The sequence below is a fragment of the Heterocephalus glaber genome, unplaced genomic scaffold (genome assembly GCF_053883595.1).
Source record: "Heterocephalus glaber isolate CG9 unplaced genomic scaffold, H.glaber_assembly_v1.0 deba00001452, whole genome shotgun sequence".
Lineage (NCBI taxonomy): Eukaryota > Metazoa > Chordata > Mammalia > Rodentia > Bathyergidae > Heterocephalus > Heterocephalus glaber.
In genome coordinates, this window is record NW_028258302.1 from 16,796,148 (window position 1) to 16,821,788 (window position 25,641).

Below are 25,641 nucleotides of genomic sequence, written 5' to 3' on the forward strand. Positions count from 1 at the left end.
ATAAAGTAAGGACGAGTTTCTGACCTTACATAACTTATATTTTGGCAGGAAAAACATGTTACAAAATGAACTAAGACTTAATGACAGTTGTGATAAGTGCCAAAATACGAGGTACAGGAAAGTAAGATAACCTAAAATGGGAAATGTCCTATCTGGGGGTCATGAGAGTATTCTCATATATCTATGTAACAGCCTTTCTGGAAAGTAATATGGTTCTTTTCCTCTTTGCACCCTCACCCTTGTGATAAGCCCCTCAGTTGGAAGATCCTCTAATCCTTTCTGTCTAAGAGAGGTGTGCTTACTCCACCACCATTGGAGGTAACTCCTGCAGTGGTGCTGGGTCTTTATTGCAATCAGCAGCTCCAGGTTGAGTTCTTTATAGAGCTCTGTTGAGCATGGGATTAGGAACTGCAGATAAACTCCAGGCTACTGCTTTGATATCTTTGGATGTTTCTGAGGCATCATTGTTGGTGAAAAAAACATTCGTATTCATGTTCCTTTACTTGTTAAATTTTTTTACTTGTCATTACAATATTTTAAAATTTAACTTTGGGGCCTGGGATGTAGCTCAGCAACACAGCACCTGCCTGGCAAGCATGAGGTCCTGAGTTCAATCCCCAGTACCAAAAATAAATAAATAAATTTTGGTTGAGTAAAGGATGACTAAATTTTTTTTACCCTATCTAATAGTACTCATTCAATACAATATATATTGTAAAAATATTTTAGAAAGGTAGGAACAGGAGGGGATGAGGAACAGGTTTTATTATGTTTGGTAGAGATAAAAAAGATAACTTTAATGGCATGATGTAGCACTGTAGAACTTCTAAATGAATAATGGGAGAGAGAAAGAGATACTTGTTCAGGGTGGAAAAATAAAATGGGAAAAAGTGAAAAAAGCTAAGTACAATTTTAAAAACTGACACCAGTGGAAGAGAGAAGGCCACTTTGCAGTTTCATAAGTGTAAAAGCATTGAATTTACCTGTTAAAAGAAAAACACCTTTCACACAAAGAGTAAAAACCAGGTGTTATTGATCTAACCCAGTGAGGTACAGTTCAACTGTTGAAACACATTAATAATTTTAACATGTAACAACAGAAAGGATCCTAGTCACACTATACAGTAACATTAAAGCCTATATGAGAGGGTCCCCAGCAGCGGGGAACGCGCTGATGCAGCCTGTTTCAGACAGGCACGTCTGCGGATGCTGTAGCAGGCTCTGCAGCCGCGGGGAACACATCGATCCAGCCCGTTTCAGGCAGGCACGTCTGTGGGTGCTGTGACAGGGTGCCCAGCCACAGGGACCACACCGATCCAGCCCATTTCAGACAGGCACATCTGCGGATGCTGTAGCAGCGTCCCCAGCCGTGGGGAACACGCCAACACAGTCCGTTTGAGACGGGCACGTCTGCGGATGCTGTAACAGCACCCCAGCCACGGGGAACATGCCGATCCAGCCCATTTCAGACAGGCACATCTGCGGATGCCGTGACAGCACCCCAGCCATAGGGAACACACTAATCCCGCCTGTTTCAGACAGGCGTGTGTGCAGATGCCGTAACAGGGTCCCCAGCCACAGGTAACACGCCAAATCAGCCCATTTCAGACAGGCACTTCTGTGGATACCATAGCAGGGTCCCCAGCCGCCAGGGAACACGTTAATCCAGCCCCCGCCCCAGCAGCAATCCACTGGAACGCCCCCCCCGCCCCCCCCCCCGGCCTCTTGGCTGTACTGCCACCTGGTTCCACACTACAAAGACACAGAAGACACCGGACCACCAGACCACTGTACTGGGTAGGTTGGAGCGATCATCACCTCCCATCGAAACCGGGACTATCTTTAGGGGAAGGACAGGTGGAATCTGCAGTACAACCCTTCAGAGTTCAATCCTACAAGAGGACAGGGAGCTCAACTTGCCACTTGCAGATAGACATCTGCCTGAATCTCATGGGTCAGCGACTGGCTTGCTGAGACTCATTGACTTATATCTGCACACTGTTACCCACGTTGTCTATTGTGACAGCAGAAACATACCAGGAAGGAGGCCCTTCATTTTCATTTTTATTTTTTATTTCCAAAATTGGTATTATTGGCTTGTTTGTTTTCTTTTCTTTTTCTCCTCTACTCTTTTTTCCCTACTCTTTGCAAATATTTGTTTTTGTTTTTTATTCTTTCTTTTCTCTTTCCTTTCTCTCTCTCTTACACTCACTCTCTTACTGTCCCACATTGTTCATCTCCCTTTTTGTCCCTGTTCTGGCCCTCATTTGGAGTTCTTTATTTTTCTATTATTCTCTTTTTCCTTCTCGCCTGTGTCCTCTGGCCTCACTCTAACCTTCCCCTATCTTTCTACCTATCTATCCCTCCCTCCCCAACTCCTTCTAACTCCCCATCCCGAAGGGTAAAGTTCTTACATTGAAGAGTTTATTCACTATAAACATATGTTGGGTTGGTCCTAGATCTTGATTTAATTCACACAGTTAAAGGTGATAGATTAATAACGAACACGAAATGTCACTTTCTAAGATGTACTTGATGCAGTGGTGTTGCTGACTGTTTTCACTTGGGCTAAGGTGTTGTTATTGATCTAGTCAGTGATCCTTCTTGGTATAATGAAAATGAGATAGCCTCAGAGTCATTAGAGACTCAAAACTGAAAGACAAGCTATATCTAGAAGACACCTGTGAGAAGCAATCATTCCATAAGGGTTCTAATTACAAGTAACAAAGATACTTACAAAAACAATTTCAAAGTATCAACCCAGGAGTTCAACCAAGAACAGTATCAAAAACAAAAATGAGAAGACATTTAAGCAAGGCACAAACTCAGACTTCCACCCCACCAAGGGTAAATCCCGGGGGAAATGAGGTGGAAAAGTCCAATAACCAAACATCTGGATATTCTGAACTGATAGCACAGGAAGTAACAAAACAGATGAATGAGGCTCTAGAAAAATTCAAAGCAGAAATAATCTCCCAGATATCTACAGAGATGGTGAGCAGAGTGAAAGACATGATTACAGGAGCTAGAACAGAAACAGATAAAAAAACAGATGAGCTCAGAAACATGCTGGAAGCCATGAATACCCAGCATAAGAAAGAAATGGAAACCATGATAGCCCAACATAAGAAAGAAATGGAATCCATGAAACAGATTCAAACAGATATTCAGGAGATTAAAAACTCCCTTGAAAGTATCCAGAGCAGATTAAGGGAATCTGAAGATAGAATATCAGATATAGAAGACAGGATCGAGGTTAAAGACCATGAAAACAGAGATTTCTTAACAATAGTAAGGGACCATGAGAAATCAATCCAACAGCTGCTAGATGATGCAAAGAAGAATAACATAAAACTGCTAGGAGTCCACACAAAAACAGGAGAAAGTACAATTGACATTAAAAAAAAAAAAAAACCGTTCACAGAAGTAATACTAGAAAACTTCCCAGACAGAGGTAGAGAATCGGACATACAGATAAGTGAAGCATATAGAACTCCAACTAGCCATGATCAAAAAAATCTACATCTAGACATATAATAGTCAGGATCCCAGAAACCCAACAGAAGAACAAAATCCTACAAGCAGTTAGAGAAAAACAAATCACCTACAAAGGAAAGCCCATCAGAATCATGGCAGACTTCTCAACACAAACCCTCAAGTCAAGGAGAGCCTGGAGTGAAGTATTTCAACCCCTAAAAGAAAATAACTTCCAACCTAGACTGTTGTATCCTGAAAAATTATCTTTCAAAATTGATGGGGAAATTAGATACTTCCACGACAAAGAACACCTGAGAAATTTCATGAACACCAAACCAGCACTCCAAGCAATTCTAAACAATATCCTAGAAAAAAACAATGAAGATCACAACTCCATGAGGTCCAACAGAGGGAAGCCACCAGGCAAGGTAAGAAACTAAAGGGAAAAGGGGAACAATAAGAAATAAAAGAGCCAACAAATGTAAAACATCATGACAAGGAAGAATCAATATCTGTCAATGATAACCATCAATGTTAATGGCCTCAATTCACCAATCAAAAGAAATACACTGGCAGAATGGATTAAGAAGCAAAATCCAACAATATGCTGTATACAAGAAACACACTTAACTCAAAAAGAAACTCATAGACTGAAAGTAAAAGGACGGAAAACAGTTCTCCATGCCACAGGAACCCAGAAAAAAGCAGGGGTAGCAATCTTATTTGTAGACAAAGTAGATTTCAAACCAAAACAAATTAAGAGAGACAAAGATGGTCACTATATCCTTGTGAAAGGAACAATCCAAGAGGAAGAGATGACAGTCCTAAATATATATGCACCAAATATGAATGTTCCCAACTATACAAAACATATTAATGGACATGAAAAACCAAATAAACACTAACACAATTGCAGTGGAGGACCTCAATACCCCACTATCACAAATAGATCATCTAGACAAAAAGTTAACAAGGAAATTCTAGAACTGAACCAAGTTATTGAACAAATGGACTTAATAGATGTTTATAGTGTTCCACCCCACAAAATCGGAATACACATTCTTTTCAGCTGCACATGGGTCATTCTCCAAAATAGACCACATGCTAGCTCATAGGACATGTCTAAATAAATGTAAAAGAATTGAAATTACCCCCTGTATATTATCAGACCATAGTGCAATAAAATTGGAGCTCAATAACGTAAGAAACCACAAAACCCCCCAAACACATGGAAACTGAGTAACACCCTCTTGAACAACCAATGGGTCACAGAAGAAATTAAAGAAGAAATTAAACAGTTTCTACAAGTAAATGACAATGCCAGTACAACATACAGGAATCTATGGGACACAATGAAAGTAGTTCTATGTGGGCAATTCATAGCAGTGAATGCCCATATTAGGAAAACAGAGAAAACTCAGATAAATAACATAATGCAGAACCTCAAGCTACTAGAAAAAGAAGAGCATAACAAATCCAAAGCTCGTACAAGACAGGAAATTATAAAGATCAGAGCAGAAATCAATGCAATGCAGACTAACAGAACAATACAAAAAAAAAATCAATGAATCAAAGAGTTGGTTTTTTGAGAGAATAAATAAAATCAATAAACCTTTAGCCAACCTTATCAAAAAAAGGAAAGAAAAGGCTCAAATACATGGAATTAAGAATGAAAAAGGTGAAGTCACAACAGATCCAACAGAAATCCAGAGGATTATCAATACCTACTTTGTGAACCTGTAGTCCAATAAAATGGAAAACACAGAAATGGGCAGATTCCTAGATACATACGAATTGCCAAAGTTAAATGAAGAAGGTATAGAAATTCTAAACACCCCAATTACAATGAGTGAAATTGAAAATGTAATGAAAAATTTACCAACAAGGAAAACCCCAGGTCCTGATGGCTTCACTGCTGAATTCTACAAGACATTTAAAGAAGAACTATTGCTAGTACTCTTTAAACTAATCAAGGAAATTGAAAGGGAAGCAATACTTCCACATTCATTCCTGGAAGGAAGTATTACTTTGATTCCAAAACCAGGGAAAGACCCAACCCAAAAAGAGAACTACAGGCCAATCTCCCTAATGAACATAGATGCAAAAATCCTCAACAAGATTCTGGCAAACAGAATACAGAGAGTCATCAAGATCATACACCCTGACCAAGTTGGATTTATCCCAGGGATGCAAGGATGGTTCAACATTTGTAAATCAATAAATGTAATACACTATATTAACAGTCAAGGACAAAAACCATATGATCATCTCAATAGATGCAGAAAAGGCATTTGACAAAATCCAACACCCATTCATGATAAAAACTCTACAGAAAATTGGAATAGAAGGTCTTCATCTCAATTTGATTAAGGCTATCGATGAAAAACCAACAGCCAACATCATACTAAATGGTCAAAAACTGAAAACTTTCATGCTAAAATCAGGAACAAGACAAGGATGCCCACTATCACCACTCCTGTTCAATATAGTTCTGGAAATATTATCCACAGCCATTAGAAAAGAGAAAGAAATAAAGGAATAAAGATAGGAAAGGAAGAAATTAAACTGTCATTATTTGCTGATGATATACTTTACATAGAAGACCCCCCAAACTCAGCCAAAAGACTTCTAGACTTAATTGACAGATTCAGTAGAGTAGCTGGATATAAGGTCAACAGTCAAAAAACAATAGCCTTCTTATGCACAAATAGCAGACTCACTGAGAGAGAAATTCAGGAAACAATTCCTTTTACAATAGCATCCATAAAAATGAAATATCTATGAATCAATCTCACAAAGGAAGCAAGACCTCTATACTGAAAACTACAGCACTCTGAAAAAGGAGATCGAGGAGGATATAAGAAAATGGAAAGACATCCTTTATTCCTGGGTAGGAAGAACCAATATAATGAAAATGGCCATACTTCCAAAACTACTATATAAATTTAATGCAATGCCGATTGAAATTCCAACAATATACTTCACAGAACTAGAGAAAACAATCCAAAAATTCATTTGGAACCAGAAGAGACCTAGAATAGCAAAAGCAATTCTAAGCAACAGAGACATGGCTGGGGGTATCACAATCCCCAACATGAAACTATACTACAAAGCTACTGTGATAAAAACAGCACGGTACTGGCAAAAGAACAGACCTGAGGATCAGTGGAATAGGTTAGAAGATGCAGAAACAACTTCAGACATACTCAGCCACCTCATCTTTGACAAAGGAGCCAACCAGCCTCATTGGAGGAAAGATAGCCTATTTAATAAATGGTGTTGGAAAAACTGGATTTCAACCTGGCAAAGATTAAAACTAGACCCATACCTATCACCATGCACTAAACTCAGATCAAAGTGGATTAAAGATCTAAATATTAAGACAGAAACACTAAACTTGCTGGAAGATAAGTTAGGTAGAACTCTTGAAGACATTGGCATAGGAAAAGACTTCATGAACAAAACCTCAGTAGCATGGGAACCAGCAGAAAGAATCAACAACTGGGATCTCATCTTATTAAAAAGCTTTAGCACTGCAAAAGAAACCACCAACAGAGCTAACAGACAAACTACAATATGGGAAAAAAATTTTAGCAGCTGTACCTCAGACAAAGGTCTACTATCTAGAATATATAAAGAATTGAAAAAAATCAGACCCCCCAAATTCAAAGATCCAATTCAAAAATGGGCATCTGAAATGAACAGACATTTCTCAGACAAAGAAGTAAAAGCAGCAAATATATGAAAAAATGTTCAACATCACTGGTCATTTGAGAGATGCAGATGAAAACAACACTGAGATTCCACCTCAACCTAGAAAGCATGGCTGCTATCAAGAAATCAACCAATAACAAATGCTGGCAGGGGTGTTGTGAGAAAGGAACCCTTCTCCATTGCTGGTGGGAATGTAGACTGGTGCAACCACTGTGGAAATCAGTATGGAGATATCTCAAAGAACTAGGACTAGAGGTCCCATTTGACCCAGCTATCCCCCTGCTGGGTATCTTCCCAAAAGAATGAAAAGAATATCACAGCGATATATATGCACCCATGTTCATAGCAGCACAGTTTGTAATAGCTAAAGCTTGGAAACAGCCCAAGTGCCCATCAACTGGAAACTGGAGCAAGAAGATGTGGTTTTTTTTAATAAAATGGAGTAATACTCAGCCATTAAGAATGAAAAATTAGAGTCATTTATAGCTGAATGGATGCATATCGAGGCCATACTCTTATGTGAAATAAATAGGACACACGTGTAAATACCGAATAGTTCCACTAGTGTGAGAAACTGATAGTGTAAACAAGGGTTAAAATGATTAAAATGAATAATTGATAATTTGAAATAGGAAAAAAGGTCCAAAGACGAAGGGGTGAAGGGAGGGGAAGGGGAAAGGAAAGGAGGGAAAGGAAAAAGTATGAGAAAATTAAAAAAAAATGGAAATGTTGTCCATGTAAATAGGGAAGGGTGGAGGGGGTGAAGGGTGCACAGGTAATGGGGAAAAAATAAGAACCAAGATTCATCATGTACAGGTACAAACACCCAATGATAAATGTAAACGAATTGTATACCTAAAATGTACCAATAAAAGAATTTAAGAAAAATAAAACCTGTATGAAAAAGCTACACAATTTTACTGAACATATTATTTTCCTATTGCTGTGGTAACAACCACAATCTTAGTGGCTTAATTTAAATTTACTGTCTTACAGTTCTGTAGATTAAATGTGTCACTGGGCTAAAGTCAAAGTGCCAGCAGGGCTGCATTCTTTTTAAAGGCTTTAAGAGAGAAGCCCCAACACTTGCCCTCAGGTATTGGCAGAATTAAGTTCTCTGAGGTTAGTTCTGTGTTTCCTTGAGGATTGATAGCTAGGTGTCACCTTTATCTCTTAAAGGCCTCTCTCTGGTTCTTCCACATAGCTCAGTACCTTTCAGAAGCAGCAAGAGGACATGGAATTCTTATGCTTTGAATATCACTGGTAATTAGTTTGGCTGGTCCATGCACTTTAGGATAATGTCATCTCCAAGTCCTTAACCTTAATTACTTATGCAAAATTCCTTTTGCCATGTTAAGGTGACATGTTCGGTGGTTCTGGGGAATTAGGGCCTGATTATTTTGGGGGGCAGGGCATTAGTCTCTACCACACTGAAGGACATTAAGAAAAGAACATCACATTTTTAGATAGGAAGATTCCCTACTGTAAAGATGTCATTTCTGCCTAAATTACAAATTCAGTCCTAGATGTACTAACAATAACTGGTTGGATTTTTCCTTCTGCTAAGTTAGATAGATGCTCAGAAAAGATTATGCTGTTTACGGAAATAAAGGATCCTAACATTTCTTGCCAACTTCAACTCAGGTAGACTTCATATATTCTAGAAATGTGTGACACACCAGCATGCTCCACAAGGACAAAGTAATATTCCTATTGTTTCCAATGTCCTATTAATATCCTAGACTTTTCTGGTCATCACTTTTCAGGTACACATTTGACTGATACTCTGAACTAAGCCAACCATGGTGGCACACACCTGTGATCCCAGCACTTAGGAGGCTGAGGAAGGAGGATCGCTGCCAGTTTGAGGCCAGCCTCGCTATATAGTGAGACCCCGCCCCCCCAAAAGAAATATGAATTGTCTAGAGAGACTTCTATCCTTTTCTTACTCATAACCAAGATCTCAAAACTTTCCGTCACTCTGATTAAATACCTAAGAAAATCAACTTAAAGATTTATTTTGTCTCACATTTTAGTGGTTTCAGACCATCGTCAGCTGGCTGCATATTGCTTTTGTGCCTGTGGTATGGCTGAGAAACATGGCAGGAGAGTATGGCAGAGGAAAGCTCCTCAGCTCATAGCAGCCAGGAAAAAGAGAGAGCCCAAAGGAGCTGGGGGACACAGTATAGTCATGAAGGTCACCCTCATGATTCCCTTCCACTAGGCCACACCTCCTAAATGTCCATCAGCCCCCAATAATGCCATCAAATTATGACTCCATCAATGGATTAATTCCACTGATTTAGAGCCATCATGATTGAGTCACCTTCCAAAAGCCCCACCTCTGAACACCTGTGCCTTTTGGGGGACATTTTGGAGCCAAACCATAACATGTAGTTTCATTTTACTTCCCCTAACATATTATTTTTCAAGTGCTCAGGTGAAACTCATGTTAATTGTTCTCTCCAGTCACACAGCTTCATGAGAACTTTTAGCAAAAAGTCCTGGAGAATGAACACTGTATTTTAGCCTGAGACAGGATTTACAAAAGAAACTTTTCAGTAGGGTAGGGTGGCACTGAGGATCGCAAGTTCAAGGCCAGCCAGAGCAACTTAGTAAGATTTCCCCCATCTCAAAATTTAAAAAGAAAAATAAATGTTGGAGAGGTAGCTCAGTGCTCTCTGGGTTCAATCCCTAGTGCAGGGCAAGGTGGTGGGGGAAAGTTGAGGAAAGAAAACCTCATCACTTAACTATTTTTCATCATGACGCATCCTCAAGAGACGTGGATGACACTAGATTGTGCGAAAGTAAGGCAGATTACATCGGTGGATGCACACGTCTCTCACGTGGTTTCTGTTCATGCTTGAGGGTATGGGGTGGAGATGAACAAGAGATGAGTGTTTTTATCAGACTAAAAATAAGTGCTGTTTGTAAAAATGCACTTACAAAGGAGTGTATACAATGATTAACTCTCAATTGTAGTTCATTCAATTAAAAATCCACAATTTCAACACATTACAGTAAAGTTTTCAATGCACTCTAAGACCCTGGAAACAGTTCCTACACCAAGCGTACAGTCCGAAGAATAGACACCGGAGGCATCATTCTTACTCCTTAAGGGCCAACTATGGTCGTCTGTATTTTCTGTCTCTCAATTACCTTTACTGGTCAAAACATGAAAGAAAAAAACCCTGCATTTTCCGGGACCCTATTATATCCTGGGAGAGGGCCGTGGTCCCCTCTTGATCTCACCAGTCCTGAGCCTGGCAGAGTCTGTCTGCCGCACACTGAACAAAAGAAAGTGCCCAAGAAGGGCACAGTATCAAGGCACAGCCAAACCGCCCCAGCCGCCAGTTGCACAGCCTGGCGTCCGGCACTTGCGTAAATTTTCTGGCTAGGAGCAAGCCCCGTGCGTTCCCTCAGAAGGCAAAATAAAACAGACACGAAAATCCCGGATGTAACCACACCATCCATTCGGATTGCGCATGCGCATCCTGCGGGTATTCGCAAGCAGAGAAGGGCGGGGTGTGAAAAGAGCAAGGCGATGATTGGGCGGGAGGGGAGCCACGCCCACCGCACCATCCTCTGCGCATGCACCAAGCTGCAGCTGCTAGTACTTCCGCGACGCGTCAGAGGACTACTCGCTCAGTTAGCGTCCGGGTGTCAGAAGGAGAGGGTGTCACTTTTTTGTTAGCGAGCGCTTACACAAAGCTTCCATCCGTCATAAGTTTCGAGGGGGAAGCGTCTGTTGGGCCTTTCTCTCCATCCTGAGGGAGGTGTCAGCAGCCTGCGGTGAGTGTTCTGGTGAGAGGACAGATCCGTAATTTTCTCCGTTGTGAGTGGCTCCTGGAAAAGCCGGTGGCGCCGGAAGCGGGGCCAGAAGGCCGAGCTTGCCCTGGTATCCGCTGCCTTGACGGGGAGTGGGGCCCTTAAGGCGCGGTCGCCTGACTCAGCCTGCGCCTTGCTCCGGGTCCTGCGGTGGCCGGCTGGCCGGCCGTCACCCACTTCCGGGCTGTGATTTTTTTTTTTCTTTTCTTCTGTTTTCAGATGCTGTTGAGTTTGCAACAAAGGATTTTTGCAAGAAAGGACTTTTCTAAAGAAAAGGAAGCCTAGACCGGGGGCAATTTTCCTGGGGAAAGGGAAGGACATGCTTTACTTAATCTAAACTTATTCAACCATTTGATTCTCACCTTGTATGCTTTTGCCCTGTAGTTTAACCATTCTCTCACAGAGCCTGTGTGCTTTTCACCCGCAGTTTTAATTATTTGTGCTTTTGTCCCATATTTCAACCATTCACTGTCCATAAAGACTATGCCCTTTTGTACCACAGTTTAATCATTCACTTCTGGCCAGATCCCCCATAGCCAGGTGTGGTGCCAGTTGCATTCCAATTATGTAATGATGGCCAGTCTGTGGCAGGTATGTATATGTATGTTACTTCAGTGTTACAAAACCTAAGAAGATCTAAACATGGTAGTTCTGGTCAGAGCCAATCAAGGTCAATTTAGGACTAGCCAGGCATGGTGGTACATGCCTGTAATCCCAGTGCTTGGGAGGTTGAGGCAGGAGAATTGTAGTGGGTTTGAGGCCACCTTGGACTACAGTGTGAGGCCCTGTCCCAAATACATCATCAGTCCTCTAGTGGAACTTAGTGAATTGCTGTTAACTAAAGATGTGCTTTCTAGTATTCTGTTATTTGCACTTTCCAAGAATTTAGCCAAGTGTTTTTTTAAAAGTTAAATTTCAGCCAGGTGTAGTAACACACTCTAGGAAGCTGAGACAGGAGGATTGAAAGAACACAGCCTGAGTAACTTAGTAACTTAGTGAGACCCTGTCTCAAAAAAGGTTTGGAGATACAGCTCAATGTGAAGACCTTGGGTTTAATCCCCAATACCAGAAAGTAAAAAAAAAGAAAAAGTTCATTTCCTTGGTCACGTTAGTCAATTCTCAATAGTTCAATGGCCATATGTGACTAATGGCTATATCATTGAAAAGTACAGGTAAGAGAATTTTGATTATACGTAAAACTTTCTATTAGGCAGAGCAGCTGTGAAGAGAAATTTGACCATTTGAAAAATGTAAATGTGCAATGTCTTGGACATGTATTCCTAGACATGCTTGTTAACTTGTTCTTAAAGCCTTTAGTCACATTCTTTCTAAAGGTAGCAGCACATGGTTTGAACAAGGGGAATTTCCATTGCTGCTACGGGTAATGTTTCAAGTTTAGATTAAGAATGACTTTACTGGAAGGGTAATATATGCATCTGAAGGAATAAAGAAGTTTACATTGTAGGTTCATTTTTATTTTAATGAGACTTGAAAAGATGGTAAACCACCATTGTTAGAGCGCTAGAACAAATCCAGGAAAATATCAGGATTGGTTGAAGATTTATAACTGAAAACGTGGTTGGTGTGGAGCTCAGAAAATTATCAGAAAATTACAGTATTTGATGGTGATTAAAGGCTGATTGGTTGATACTTTCATTTGCAAAGTTCTGGTGTTTAAGAATTTCCTATTTAAGGGAGACTCTGAAGTGATGACCTAATCCTAGGGTCTTTTTCACCTCTTGGCTGGTTATGGGAACACCTGTTCTGATCCTGACCTGTGTTTAAATAGCCCTGAGGAGCACACAAGCCACGTAACTATCTCAGTCAAACCCCTTTCCTCATGTGCAAGAGAGGTGTTTGGCTAGTTGCTATGGATATGTGCCACTGCTGCCTGAGCCCACTATGTGGCTCAGGCTGACCTTGAACTCACAGCAGTCCTCTTGCTTCAGCCTCCCCAGTACTGGGATATAGGCAAGTGCCACCATGCACAGCTCAGATTCACTTTTATAGCTAATACTTTTCTTCAGACTTCTTTACCATTAGCTTTTTCCTTAGCTCATTAACATGTTTGAGACTTCTCAATTTCCTCTTTCATTTCTTAGTCTATTGACTTTTCTTTTTAACTACTGAATATCTTGAAACAAATAGCTTATATTCTTTCTTGATCTCCCCCCCATAATTATACTATGAAATCCTATCAATTCTAGTCTTCCTCTTTTTCTAAAACAGAGTCTCACTATGTAGCCCAGGCTGGCCTTGAACTTGAGGTCTTCCCACCTCAGCCTCCCCAGTGCTGGGATTACAGGTATGTACCACCATAATGCCTGGCCAGTTCTAGTCTAAACTGACCTTGGTTGATCCTCCTAGGTTTTTTAACACTGAAGATAACAGATCATGTATACGTACCGCCCCCCGAAACTGGCCATCATTGCATATAATTGAGGTGCAGTTGCATAGGTGTGATGTGCGGTTACTGTATAACCTCTGGTCATATAGGAAGGTGGTGCTGATAGTTACTGAGATAGTTTGCCAAGAGAGTAGATTCAGTGCTGTGCAACAGAAACAAGAGGCACAATAAAAGTAAAAAGATGGGCTACATCAGTATATCTAAAATATGTCAACATTTAATAGAAGAAACACTAATATTTTACATTCTCTATACTGTTTGTAATCCAGTGTTTTATGCATAGAATGCATCTCAGTTTGGAGTACCCACATTTCAAGTGATCATCATCATACAGAGGTTGGCTACCATTTTGGAAAACAGTGCTACTGATGATAGGTTCAGGTGACATGCTTTGCTCTGTTTCTCAAACTAGAGAAGTCACGTTCACCAAAGTCACCACACTGTGATATCCTCTGGTTTTCTCTGTGACAACTACAGCATTACGCTTACTCAGTAAAATAAAACAAGTAAAACTTGTCCTGTGAATGTGCACTTTTGCAAAGGCCCGAACTTTTCTCTTGTGGGGTCTTGACTCGAAATTTTCTTTAATTCAGGGATTTACATGAATTTGACTTTTTTCTTTCATGTCTTTGATTTTCTACACTGGGTCTTTGTCCTTTGCCCACCAAGAGGATGCTATCCATGGCTTCCTTTACTTTCCAAGCTCTGTCAGTTTTCTCCACTCTCCTTTTACTTACCATCTAATTGGAGATTTTCATCATTTTCTGAGCTGCAGAATCCAGCTCTTCAAAATGAACCTGTGCTACATGGAAGTTGTCACAGTGTTTCCTGTTTGAATTAGTGGCTTTACCACTCACCCATTCATTTTCAGAGTAGTTCCCAAATAAAAATGACATCTGCTTCTTTTGGTTGAAGCTGCCATGGCTGTGGGACGACTTTGCTCTGATTATACACTATTTACCCATCATTCCCAGCTCAATATGACCTCTCTGAAGTCTACCCTTATTAACCTTTCCTTCCCTCCATTCTCTTTTGCTTTAGTACAAGGACATTAAATGCTTCTTTTAAAATACTAGAGGGAACAAAACTAAGTATGGCAAGTGACTATTTTATTTTTGGTAGGATTAGGCAATATGGATGTGGAATTGTCTCAAATCATTTTTTAAAAATTAAAGTAAAATTGCCCCCTCTATTTCTAATTCTTGGAGGCAATAAATATAAATTATGTTATGTACATCTTAGATTTTTTTCTGTGCCTATACAAGCCTGTCAATATACACATATGATGAAAATCTTTTCATGTTAGTATAGATCTGCCTCATTCTATAATTGTATCATAATGTAATTTCTCTATGCACAGTACATTGAACATACTTTATTAACACTTCCATTACCATCTTCAGTTATCAACTCATCATTTGCCTAATCAGAACTTCCTACTGGTATGTCTGACTTATTCCAACCCTAGTCATGTTTTAATTTATATAAATGGCACAAATAATTATTTTCACTTTTATAGAATGTCCCAATTTCAGATTTTTTTATCCTCTATTTCCCACAATTACTACTCAAGTCATGTGTTCTAATATTTTTAGTTATGGATGAAATAAGATTTAAATTCCAATTCTTTTTTCTTACCAAATTGCATTATATATTTAAAAATAATATTTGACTACATAGTTTAACTTTGTTCCAAGGATATTTACATTTTGAAAGATGGCATTTTATGTCATGTCATTATAAGATCCACCTCCTTTCTCCCATAAATTTCTGAGGTTGTAGTGTAGAGTGTGGGACAGATATGCACTTGTAATCGTGCCTGCTTCTAGAGGGGAGGACAGATTGGGATGAATTCCCAGAAGCCTCTGTCACCTTTTCATCACTTACCATAGTTTGAAAAAAAATTAGTATCATTGTAGCCTTCTATCTCTAAAGCTCCCAACTCTGAGTCAAGTCCAGATGTGTGACAAACTTCAGGAAAACAAAGACTCACATGTTTGTAACTAAGCATTTTTAAGCCCAGTAGGTATCATGCATTAAAAGCACAATTTAAATACATAAATAGAAGACAGACTGGGCCCGGGATTTAGCTCAGTGGTTTTGCCACCTGTTGATCAAGCACAAGGACCCGAATTCGATCCCCGGTACCAAAAAAAAAAAAAAAAAAGACTTTAAGACACATGAATAATAAGAAATATAACATATAAACATGAAAATACACAGAAATTCATAGGACCCTTCATTCCTCACAAACAATGAAAGACCTTGGTTTACTGGTACAGTTTGGCAGTCCAAACAGTTCCTAAAGGAGATTAGATAGGTGCCCTTCTTTCCAAGTTTTAATTTCAGCTGTATATGCCCCACAGAATCTTTGTCTTTTTCAAAATTTAGCTTTTTCCCTCATGAATGTAGCCAATTTATGCATTATCATTCTAAAGCTTTTACCAGCTATCTTTATCTTGTTTTTCAATTTTGTAATGGACACACACACAAACAGAATTTCTTTGCTTTCTTTTTTGGTCTTAATAGTGAAGATGGAAAGCAGTATCTTGAGAAAAGCATTCTACAGAGAAATGTCCACTGAACTTTCTTGAATTTAATTTAAATTTATAGTTTAACAGTATTGTCAGATGATCTGACGTTTGAGAAATACACTAGATTCACATTCAAATATGAGAGCGGGGTTAGGGGGATGTAGGTCAGTAGCTAAATGCCCTGGGTTTGATGTCCACCACCACCACCAACAAAATAAAAATGAATAGGAAAAACATCAGTGCCACCTCTGAATATCTGTGAGCCTATTTAATTTTCCTTTTCTCTTCTCTTCATTTCCTTCTCCAGCTTTACCCTGGGCACTGTCAATTATACCAAAGATAGGAAGTCACTTCCCAGGACATCTTTCAAAATCTTCCCTAGTATAGGGGAATTTATGAGTTCTGAAACACTCCCCTCAGCAGATAAATTATCACTTCTATTCACTTTGTGTCTATCCCGAGTTCCTTATGCAAAACAAAAATATATTTCTAGTATCCTAACCCTACCTACTACCTCTCTAAATATAGCACAGTATGGGTACACTTCCACAAGTTGCATTTGAATTGCTTCAACTTTTTTGCTATTTCCAAAAGGAAAAAACGCTGAAATGAAGACTCTCATACATGAGTCATTTAATATCTGGACAATTGAATCTTTAGAATGAATTCCCAGAAGTGTGATACAGGATCAAAGCATAATTTTGGAATTTTAGTGGACTAATCTTCAGTCCTACCAGCAATTTTCTTTACAGTCTTAACTAATACGATGTGTTATTGGACTTTTAATTTTTTTTTCTTTTTTGCTGACCTGGGTATTGAATCCAGAGCTTTGCATATACTAGGCAGGGGCTCTTCACCTCAACTATACTGTTGGCCCTCAAACTTTTGGATTTTTGGCACATTATTTTCCATTTTCAAAAAAACAAAAATAACTCCTTGAGATTCTGATGGGAACAATATTATATTCATAAACTCTTTTGAGATACTTTGGTGAGGCCGGGGATTTAACTCAGTGGCACTGCACCTGCCTCGCAAGCGCAAGGTCCTGAGTTTGATCCTTGGTACTGAGAAAAAAAAAAGTGACTGTTAGTGATTCAGAAAATAATTTGGTGATATTATGTTTTAATGATGTCTTCTAACCAGAAGATATAATTTTTATGTACTTTTAGGTATCCATTTATTTACTTTGGTATTAGGGATTGAACCCCGAGCCTTTGCACTGAACTACATCCCTAGTCCTTTTTGTTTTTCGAGACAGTCTCATTAAGTGGCTAAATTGCCCAGGCTGGGCCCAAACTTGCAATCCTCCTGCCTCAGCTTCCAAGAGTGATGGGATTACAAGTGTACACCTTCACTGGCCCATGTTACTGCTTAAATTTTATATCTGAAAGCCTTTTTATTTGGGAGATTAATTTTCATTTCTACATCTAATTAGTTGCTCAGAAAACACTAGTTTCCATATGTCCTCTTATATCCAGCATTTTACTGCTTTATCTTAATAACTTTAGCACTGTTTCCTCCTTGGCCACGTAGGAAGGAACAAGATTGGACTACTCTCTCCAGTCATCAAGAGACAGCACAAGTATCTTCTGCTACGAAAGGGAATCAAAACAGTGTCAGTAGTACTAAGGGACTACATGACACTGGACAGTCCGGGAAGACCTGTCTTTCAAAGCGAATAGGTGACTTCCTAACAGCATCTTTTCTATGCTGTCCTCTTCTGGGCTCCTCCCAACCCGATTCATCCCACCTCACTCCTTCCTGGTCTTGCCTCTGCAACCTTCTGCGGCTGCGCACAACCCTGCCCGAAAGAAAACGTCTCACCGCCGAAGGTGCAGAAATTGGTCCCAAGTTTCTGAGGCTGACCGGACGGGGCGGGGCTTGTAGCCGCTTATTTGTATATTTGGCAACGCCTCCTGAAGGCCGACGGAAGTGTTCGGTGTTGTTGCCGGAAGTAGAAAGAGGGCGCGTATAATGGCGGCTGCGGCTGAAGTGGAGAAGGTGAGTGCCCATCGGCCTACCTCTGAGTTTTTAATGGTGAGAGTTCTGGGGAGAAGCAGGGGCGATAGATAGTGGCGAGAGCCTGGGTCTCCGGCCAAGACGGCGGCGCAGACGGTGGGCGGCCGTGGCGGTGGTGGGCCCGGGCCTGGCCTGTTGGAACCCACCGGAACTCGGGGCGGAAGCCAAGCCCCGCCTGAAGCGGGTTCTTTTTGCCACAGGCTCCGGTGGACATCGCGGAGGAGGGGTCTCGCACGGTGGCAGAGAATCTGGCCGCACAGAAGCGCGAACAGAGACTGCGAAAATTCCGGGAGCTGCATCTGAAGCGGGTGAGTAGACCCAGAGGCCAGTTCAGCTCTGTCACCTGCCCAGGCTCGTGCGTCTTTCTTTGTACAGAGACAAGGAAGGCGCATCAGAAAGCCCGACCGGTCACAGAGCTGGATCATCCCCTAAAATGCAAACTGTTCCGTGGTTCTAACCCTGGCAGCACATCGAGATGACTTTGAGAAGTTTTGAAAATACATTTGCTGTCTTCACCACCTCTTAGTCTGGTTTAATTTATAGGGCTAGATTAAAGAATCCATTATTAGCAGCCTTCCTGCTCTATGATTCTAATAAGCTCATTTTATATAGGGAAATGTGTAGAGCTAGAAGTTGAAAGAAAACTTGTGTAGTGTCAGTTTAAAAATACAAAGCACAAACCTGGCCGTAGTGATGCACCCCGTTGATACCAGCACTCAGGAGGCTGAGGCAGGAGGATTGCTGCAAGTTCTAGGCCAGACTGAGCTACATAATGAGTTCAAAGCCAGAACTACATAGCAAGACTCTGTCCCCCTCAAACAAAACGAAACAAAACAAGAAAAACACTCAGCACACTTCTGAAAGTCTAAGGTGTGGTTGGTGGTCCCACTGGTGGGTGGGAGGTCAGATGTTTAAAATTAAGGCCTCCGTTCTGAACTAAAAGACAAATCATATAGCCAGAAATTATACTGTGGTGAATGCAATGCTAGAGGTAGGAATAGAGTGCCTAGGGAGTGCAGACATGGAGAGAGTAATACAGTTTTGGGGGCTTGAAGGAGTGTCTCATTCAAGATGTGACACCTAAGCTATTCTTTGAAAGATGAATAATTATCAAATAAAGGAGTGGGAGGAGGAGATAGCGAAGCAGAGGGAACAAACACAAAGGAAGGGAATTTGTAATAGAGGTAAGAATCCAACAAGCAATTGGATACATTTGGAACTAAGGAAAAAGCAGCCTCTATTTTGGCTTGGAATGTTTTTAACTGACTGCTCAGACATGGTACCACAAACCCCCATCACTCCAGCCATTGCAGTGAGACAAAACCAAGACTGTTCAAATCACAGAAATGACCGCACATCCTTTTTTTCTTCTGGACACCACTAACCTACCAATTCCAGCCTTTAGTCTTACTTTCTATGTAGGAATTTAAGCTATCTAATTATGGAATGCCCAATTCAGAGCCTTGTATCTTACCACCAGTCACCTGATGCAAACCCAAATTCTGTAATTAGCTCTGTTTAACACTGTCATTGAAATGTTCCCTGTATTTGCCTCACCTTCAATGAATCCAACTTTGGCTATAGACTGAAGGGTATTGCATTGCCAGAACCAAGCATATATAAGGGGTGGTAGTTGAGAAGATATTTCTCTTTGTCTGGAAAAAGTTAATGAACAATTAAACAGACATGCTTAGTGTCAGGTAAAAGGGCCGAAGACCAAGACCAGACCAGGCCACAGCAAGCCTTTATTAGGGGAATAGATCTGCCGGGCTGTCTTTGAACAAAGGAGAGACAAAAGCAATATGGCTGGGGCAGGGAGAGTCTTTTATAGAGACTGGGGTGGAGTTTGTAGGGGCTGAGGTGGGGTTGAGTGAGGTAGTGACTAGGGAATGGAGGAGCCGGTGATGTCACTAGGTGGTAGGAGGTGAGTGAGTATTAGGTTACTCTCTAGGTGGAAACAGGGGCATGCTGGGAAGAAGGGTTTGTTCTTTGGTGGGAGCAACCATCTTGGCATGATGTCACACAGGGGAGGGGGCAAGGCACCATAGGAAGAGGGCAGCTACTATACTTAATAGCTGCTGAGGTGGTGGGAGACCTATCACTTAGATACTTACTTAGCAAGGATTGTGTAAAGAACATGTCTGGAAATTAGGAAGTTGGCTTCCTGGGCTGCCACCAGTCTGTGACCTAAGAAATATCTGACCTAATTTTTTCTTAAGATAATTTACTCAGTTTGTTTTATGCAGTTAAGTTTGTTTGAAAATAGACTCTTCATTAATACTTCACATGGGAAAGTTCCTTTTATTTGTCACAAGGTCAACTTAAAATATTTAAAAAGGAGGGGAGCCTAGAAAAGTGTTAGAGATATTAAGATAGGCATTAAAGCCTTTCAACCCCAAATCGAAGCTTTTTCTTTGAATTAATCAGTTTTTAAAAGTAGACTATCTTTCAGTGCCACTTTGGTATGGCTCCCCTACTTTGCAAAACCTTGTTCTGTTCCAACTCAAGGGACAACACAAACAGAGGCAAAAATTGATAATAACTCCTAGGGCTCTGGAACAGCGAACCAGTGCAATGACTTTTTCTTAACTGTATACCAGTGTGGACCTTACCAGGCTGCTCCCTTGTTTAAATTAATTTGATAGCTCTGTTTGGCTTTTAGGATAAAATGGGGTCATCTTGTTAATGTGTCTCACTTGACCTTCCTTGAAGAAAGGGAAGTTGTATTTGGATTTCCTTTCATATTTCATCTGAAAACTTTCTGTTTTATGGTTTTTTTTTTTTTTAATTATTTATTTTTTGTTTTATGATTTTAGAATGAAGCTCGTAAATTAAATCACCAGGAAGTTGTGGAAGAAGATAAAAGACTTAAGTTACCTGCAAATTGGGAAGCCAAAAAAGCTCGTTTGGAATGGGAACTACAAGAAGAAGAAAAGAAAAAGGTTAGCAGTTACTCCACTGTCTTCATAAGTAATTTCTCCCATCCTTCTCTTGTACTGAACCGGAGAACATGGTAGTTGAATAGCCCAGATCTGGAGCCAAACGGCTAGAATTGAAATCCTGGTTCTGCTCTTTACCTGCTGCCGCACTTTTGATGAGTTACTCAGCCCCTTTACACCCCTGTTTTCTCATAGATTTAATTATAAATTAAACGAGTTAATGCATGTAAACATTTAAAATGGTTCTGACATCTCCCTTATATACCATAGCAGATTCCCAAAATGTCCTTTATATATTCATCAGTTTTTAAAAATTATTACTTGAAGCTGAGCAGAGTGGTACATGCCTATAACCCCAGCATTTGGGAGCCTGAGGCAGGAGCATCATGAGTTCAAGGTCTGCCTGCTACGTAGCAATGCCCAGAATCCAAAGAACCCAAAAGCAAACAAAATATTATTTGATATCTTTATTGGATATTTTTGATTTAAAGTAGATAAAAGAATTGTTTGTATTATGGTTATGGTACCACCTTTGTTTTTCCTTTTAGGAATGTGCAGCAAGAGGGGAAGACTATGAGAAGGTGAAGTTGCTAGAGATCAGTGCAGAAGATGCAGAAAGATGGGAGAGGAAAAAGAAGCGAAAAAATCCTGATCTTGGATTTTCAGGTAAAATTGACCTTTTCTTTATTGAACAGGCTTATTAGGCAAGCATTGCCTTCAGTGTGTCTGGTTCAGTGCAAGTATATGCACCTTGTACAAACACATCTCAGAGGGCAGAACCTAAAAAGGCTGCACTTTGGTCATCTGGGTTCTTTTATTCTTTCTGATAAAATGAATCATTCTTTTAACCATAATATTCAGGTTAGTGACTGCTTAGGTTACTGTCCTGTGCATATATCACTTACTTTGATTTTTCTCTGGATAATAATGGGCAGACAAGAATATATGTCATCTCTAATTCTTATTTTATTTTTAGATTATGCTGCTGCGCAGTTACGCCAGTATCACCGGCTAACCAAGCAGATCAAACCTGACATGGAAACGTATGAGAGCCTGAGAGAAAAATAGTAAGTCCACAGGTTTAATTCAAATCCTCTGTCATACTGAGCTGATATGGATATATTTGTGTGTGTATGGATGTATACCTACATATACACATACATAAATACAAATGCACTTTTTCCCTCCAGTACTCTCTGTGGTTTGGACCCAAAGCTTTTACACTGAGCTATAGCCCCAACTCTTTTTATTTTTTATTTTAAGACAGGGTCTTGTTAAGTTGCTTAGGCTGGGGTTGAACTTGTGACCCTCCTGTCTCAGCCTCCCAGAGTGCTGGGATTACAGACATGCTCCCTTGTGCCTATCTCAAACATATTTTGGGGTACAGCTGTCTTAAGAATGGACTCAGTTTTGACATTGTTTATTGACCACTTCATAGCAGTTAAACTGCCTGGTTTTCTTTTGAGCTTGGCATTCTGAGTGTTGAATGGTTAACCCGCAGTTTATCATATAAGTAAATAGGCAGAATACTTTAGTACTAGGGTAGATGAGCTTTTTCTTTTCCTTTTTTTTCTTTCAGTGCTGGGGACTGAACCCAGGGCCTTGGGCATCCAAGGATAGTGCTCTACCTCTAAGCTACACTCCCAGCCCTCCTGAGCTTTTTTTTTTTTAAAGCCCAAACAGTAAATATTTTGGGCTGTATGAGCCATAGGTCTTAGTCATAGCTGCTCACGTGTACTCCTGCATTGTGAAAGTAGTCGTATATGGTACCTAAATGATCACTTGTGGCTATGTCCCAATAAAACTATTTTCAAAAGTAGGCAGTGGGCAGTATTATACAGATTCCTGCTTTAGTGGAAAGAGAAATAAATTAAGCTTAGAATCCCAATCTCAATTCTTTGTTACCTTTCATAATTCCTTTAAATTGTGGCATTGGCCCAGTAGAATGAAGAATGAAGATGATATTGGAATACATAGTTTCTTAGGTTTGTTCTAATCCTGTCTTTTCTTTTTTAAAGTAAGGTGGGATCCCACAGTAAATATATATATATATATATATACACACACACACATATACATATATATATATACACACACATATATACAAAATATATATTTATATATTATATATTTATATGTATCATATATTATATATATTTATATATATTATATATGTGTGTATTTTGTCTCTCATCATAAGTAGTAGTTTGAAAATGGAACACTTGTAGTGTTACTATAAATCCATTTTGCTATCTTTTCAGTGGAGAAGAGTTTTTCCCAACATCCAACAGTCTTCTTCATGGGACACATGTGCCTTCCACAGAGGAAATTGATAGAATGGTCATAGACCTGGAAAAACAGTAAGTACTCAGTACAGCAGGTGGAAATGTTAAATGAAATATTTAACAGCAGAACAGACTTGCCATATGGATCCAAGTCTAATATGCTTTGAATGAATTGAACAGATGGAAATGATACTTGTAGTTTTTGACCTAGCATGGATAGTGGTTTTAGAGATACCAAATATAGTTTGAGTCTATATGATTTGGAATGGATATGGAATATACCAGGAAATTGAATTATTATTGAGTAAATTAGTTTTGCATCACTGACAAAATACCTGAGATAAGCAACTTACAAAGAGGAAAAGTTCATTTTGGCCCAGGGTTTCAAAGCTTTCAGTCCATGGTCTCTTGGCCTGTTGCTTTGGGCTGTGGTGGCACAGTATGTCAGAGTGGCAACATAGGGCTGAGGAGACCTGTTCACATCATGGTGGCCAGAAAGGAAAGAGAGCAAGCAGGGTTTGGTGTCCTGGCATTTTTCAGGGACTTACTCCCTGTGACCCCCAACTTCCTCCTGCTGGCCCCCACTTAAAGGTTCCACCATCTCCCAGTAGCACCATGGGTTGGGAATCGAGATATCAACACCTGCCCCTTTAGGGGGAGTCTGAGACTATAGTAATTAGGATTGAAGAAGAAAGATCTAAAGAGAAATGTTCTTCTTTAAGGGACTTTACTTTGGACCACTCCCCTATATGATTTGAAGAGGAAAGAGTGTTCTAATAAATGTACACTGGTTATATTTGTGTTTCTTAACACTGATTGAATGAATAGACCAGAATGACTTTATATTTTAGAGTTAATGTGTATAAAATGTTAAAAAGAGTGAACTGAGTGTGGCTGTGCATGTTGATAATCCCAGCTACTCAGGAGGCTGAGGCAGCAGAATTGGAAATTCAAGGCTAGCCTGGGTAACTTAGCAAGACCCTGTCTTGAAACAAAAGTATTGAAAAGGTCTGGGGGTGTAGCTTAGCACTCCGTTGGTTCAGTCTTCAGTACCACACACAAAGATGAAACAAAACGTGTTTGGCACATACTGTGCATTGTATTGACTATGGTTACTATTATTAATCTTACTTATAATATCTCTTAAATAATACTCTTTTTGTCCAGTTCCTAACAATGTGTCATTGCCCTTTCAGAAACATTCTAAAGATGAGTTTGTGTTTAATTTCCTTTTTTTTTTTTTTTGAGTCAGGGTCTTGCTATGTAGTTCAGGATGGCCTTGAATTCATTATGTAGCCAAGGCTGGCCCTGAATTTGAGGCAGTCCTCCTGCCTCAGCCTCCTGAGTGCTGGGATTACAGTTGTGTGCCACCACACCCACCTAATTTCTTGGTACTTACCTGAGATTGTGCTGCTTAATAGTTAGTAGTAATAGTAAATTAATAGTTTCAACCTGAAATTGATGAAGGCTGAGCTTGCTTTTTTCCCCAAAAATATGCTATTCTAAATACTGATTCTAATCATAATTATCTGTATGTGGTTTATTAAGATCAAAAAAGAAGGCAGTTTTGAACTTTATAAATTATTTCCTTCCTCTCAGAATTGAAAAACGAGACAAATATAGCCGAAGACGTCCTTACAATGATGATGCAGACATCGACTACATTAATGAAAGGAATGCCAAATTCAATAAGAAAGCTGAAAGGTTCTATGGGAAGTATACGGCTGAAATTAAACAGAATTTGGAAAGAGGAACAGCTGTTTAATCCCTTCCAGAACTGTTTTTAGAAGCTTAAGAATGGAGTGAAAATTTCTGCTAGCAAATTGAAGTTCTCTTTAATATTTTATCAGTAAATCAGAACATAGTCTATGCCTTCCCACTCAGCATTTTGAAATAATAAATTTTTTTTCTTAAATGTATACTTCTTGTATATTTCCACAGTTTTGTGCTAGGATAAAAGATGTATTTCTTGTAGTGAAGTTGTTTTGTAAAAACCTACTTTGTATAAGTCCTGATTATATTATTTTTCTATGTATTTTAAGTGTATACTGTTTAGTCTTTGAGCTTTTGGGCTTAAAATTGCTGGCAGTGCATGCAAATGCAGTCGCTATTGCTTTGAATATTGTGAATTTGACAAAATCTAGAGCTGGGCTATGGATCCCTGGGGTTGAGGACTGAAGGTGGCAGTGGCCCTTGGAGTTGTTGGTACAGTCAGTGCTGCGCATGACCGAGTGGGGCCAGTTGGAGGGCCATCATTGAGTATCTGTCTACCGTGTATAGTTCCTTTTTAAAAGAGCAATAAATGCTTTGGAATAGAATCTGTACTAATTATTTATAATTTAAGACAAAGACTCAGTGATAGAGTGCTTTTCCTTGGGTTCAGTCCCTACCACTGGGAAATATTTATATATATATATATATATTTATATACATATATA

The 25,641-nt window shown here is 39.8% G+C and overlaps 1 protein-coding gene across 3 annotated transcripts; it reads left to right on the plus strand.

The window, feature by feature from the left end:
• The first annotated feature begins 10,778 nt into the window (after positions 1–10,778).
• On the plus strand, positions 10,779–25,521 carry Syf2 (SYF2 pre-mRNA splicing factor). Of its 3 annotated transcripts, XM_013074416.3 has the most exons (10): positions 10,779–10,983; positions 11,239–11,610; positions 13,249–13,324; positions 17,494–17,961; positions 18,180–18,287; positions 20,796–20,921; positions 21,467–21,584; positions 21,895–21,985; positions 23,180–23,278; positions 24,803–25,521. In XM_013074416.3, exons 4-10 carry the CDS (start codon positions 17,935–17,937, stop codon positions 24,966–24,968), a joined length of 735 nt encoding a protein of 244 aa, XP_012929870.1. In that variant the 5' UTR covers positions 10,779–10,983; positions 11,239–11,610; positions 13,249–13,324; positions 17,494–17,934; the 3' UTR covers positions 24,969–25,521. The 3 variants fall into 3 exon arrangements, with proteins under 3 accessions (XP_012929870.1, XP_021118740.1, XP_087071677.1); XM_021263081.2 differs by lacking the exon at positions 13,249–13,324; XM_087215551.1 differs by lacking the exons at positions 10,779–10,983; positions 11,239–11,610 and having other exon boundaries at positions 13,242–13,324.
• Positions 25,522–25,641: the final 120 nt, after the last annotated feature.

Excerpts from the sequence above, each read along its gene's own strand:
- Syf2 (XM_013074416.3), top strand. The coding sequence starts at position 17,935 with ATGGCGGCTGCGGCTGAAGTGGAGAAG. Across the intron at positions 20,922-21,466 it reads AAGAAGAAGAAAAGAAAAAG|GAATGTGCAGCAAGAGGGGA; the intron begins GTTAGCAGTTAC and ends TTTTCCTTTTAG. Across the intron at positions 21,986-23,179 it reads GAGAGCCTGAGAGAAAAATA|TGGAGAAGAGTTTTTCCCAA; the intron begins GTAAGTCCACAG and ends CTATCTTTTCAG.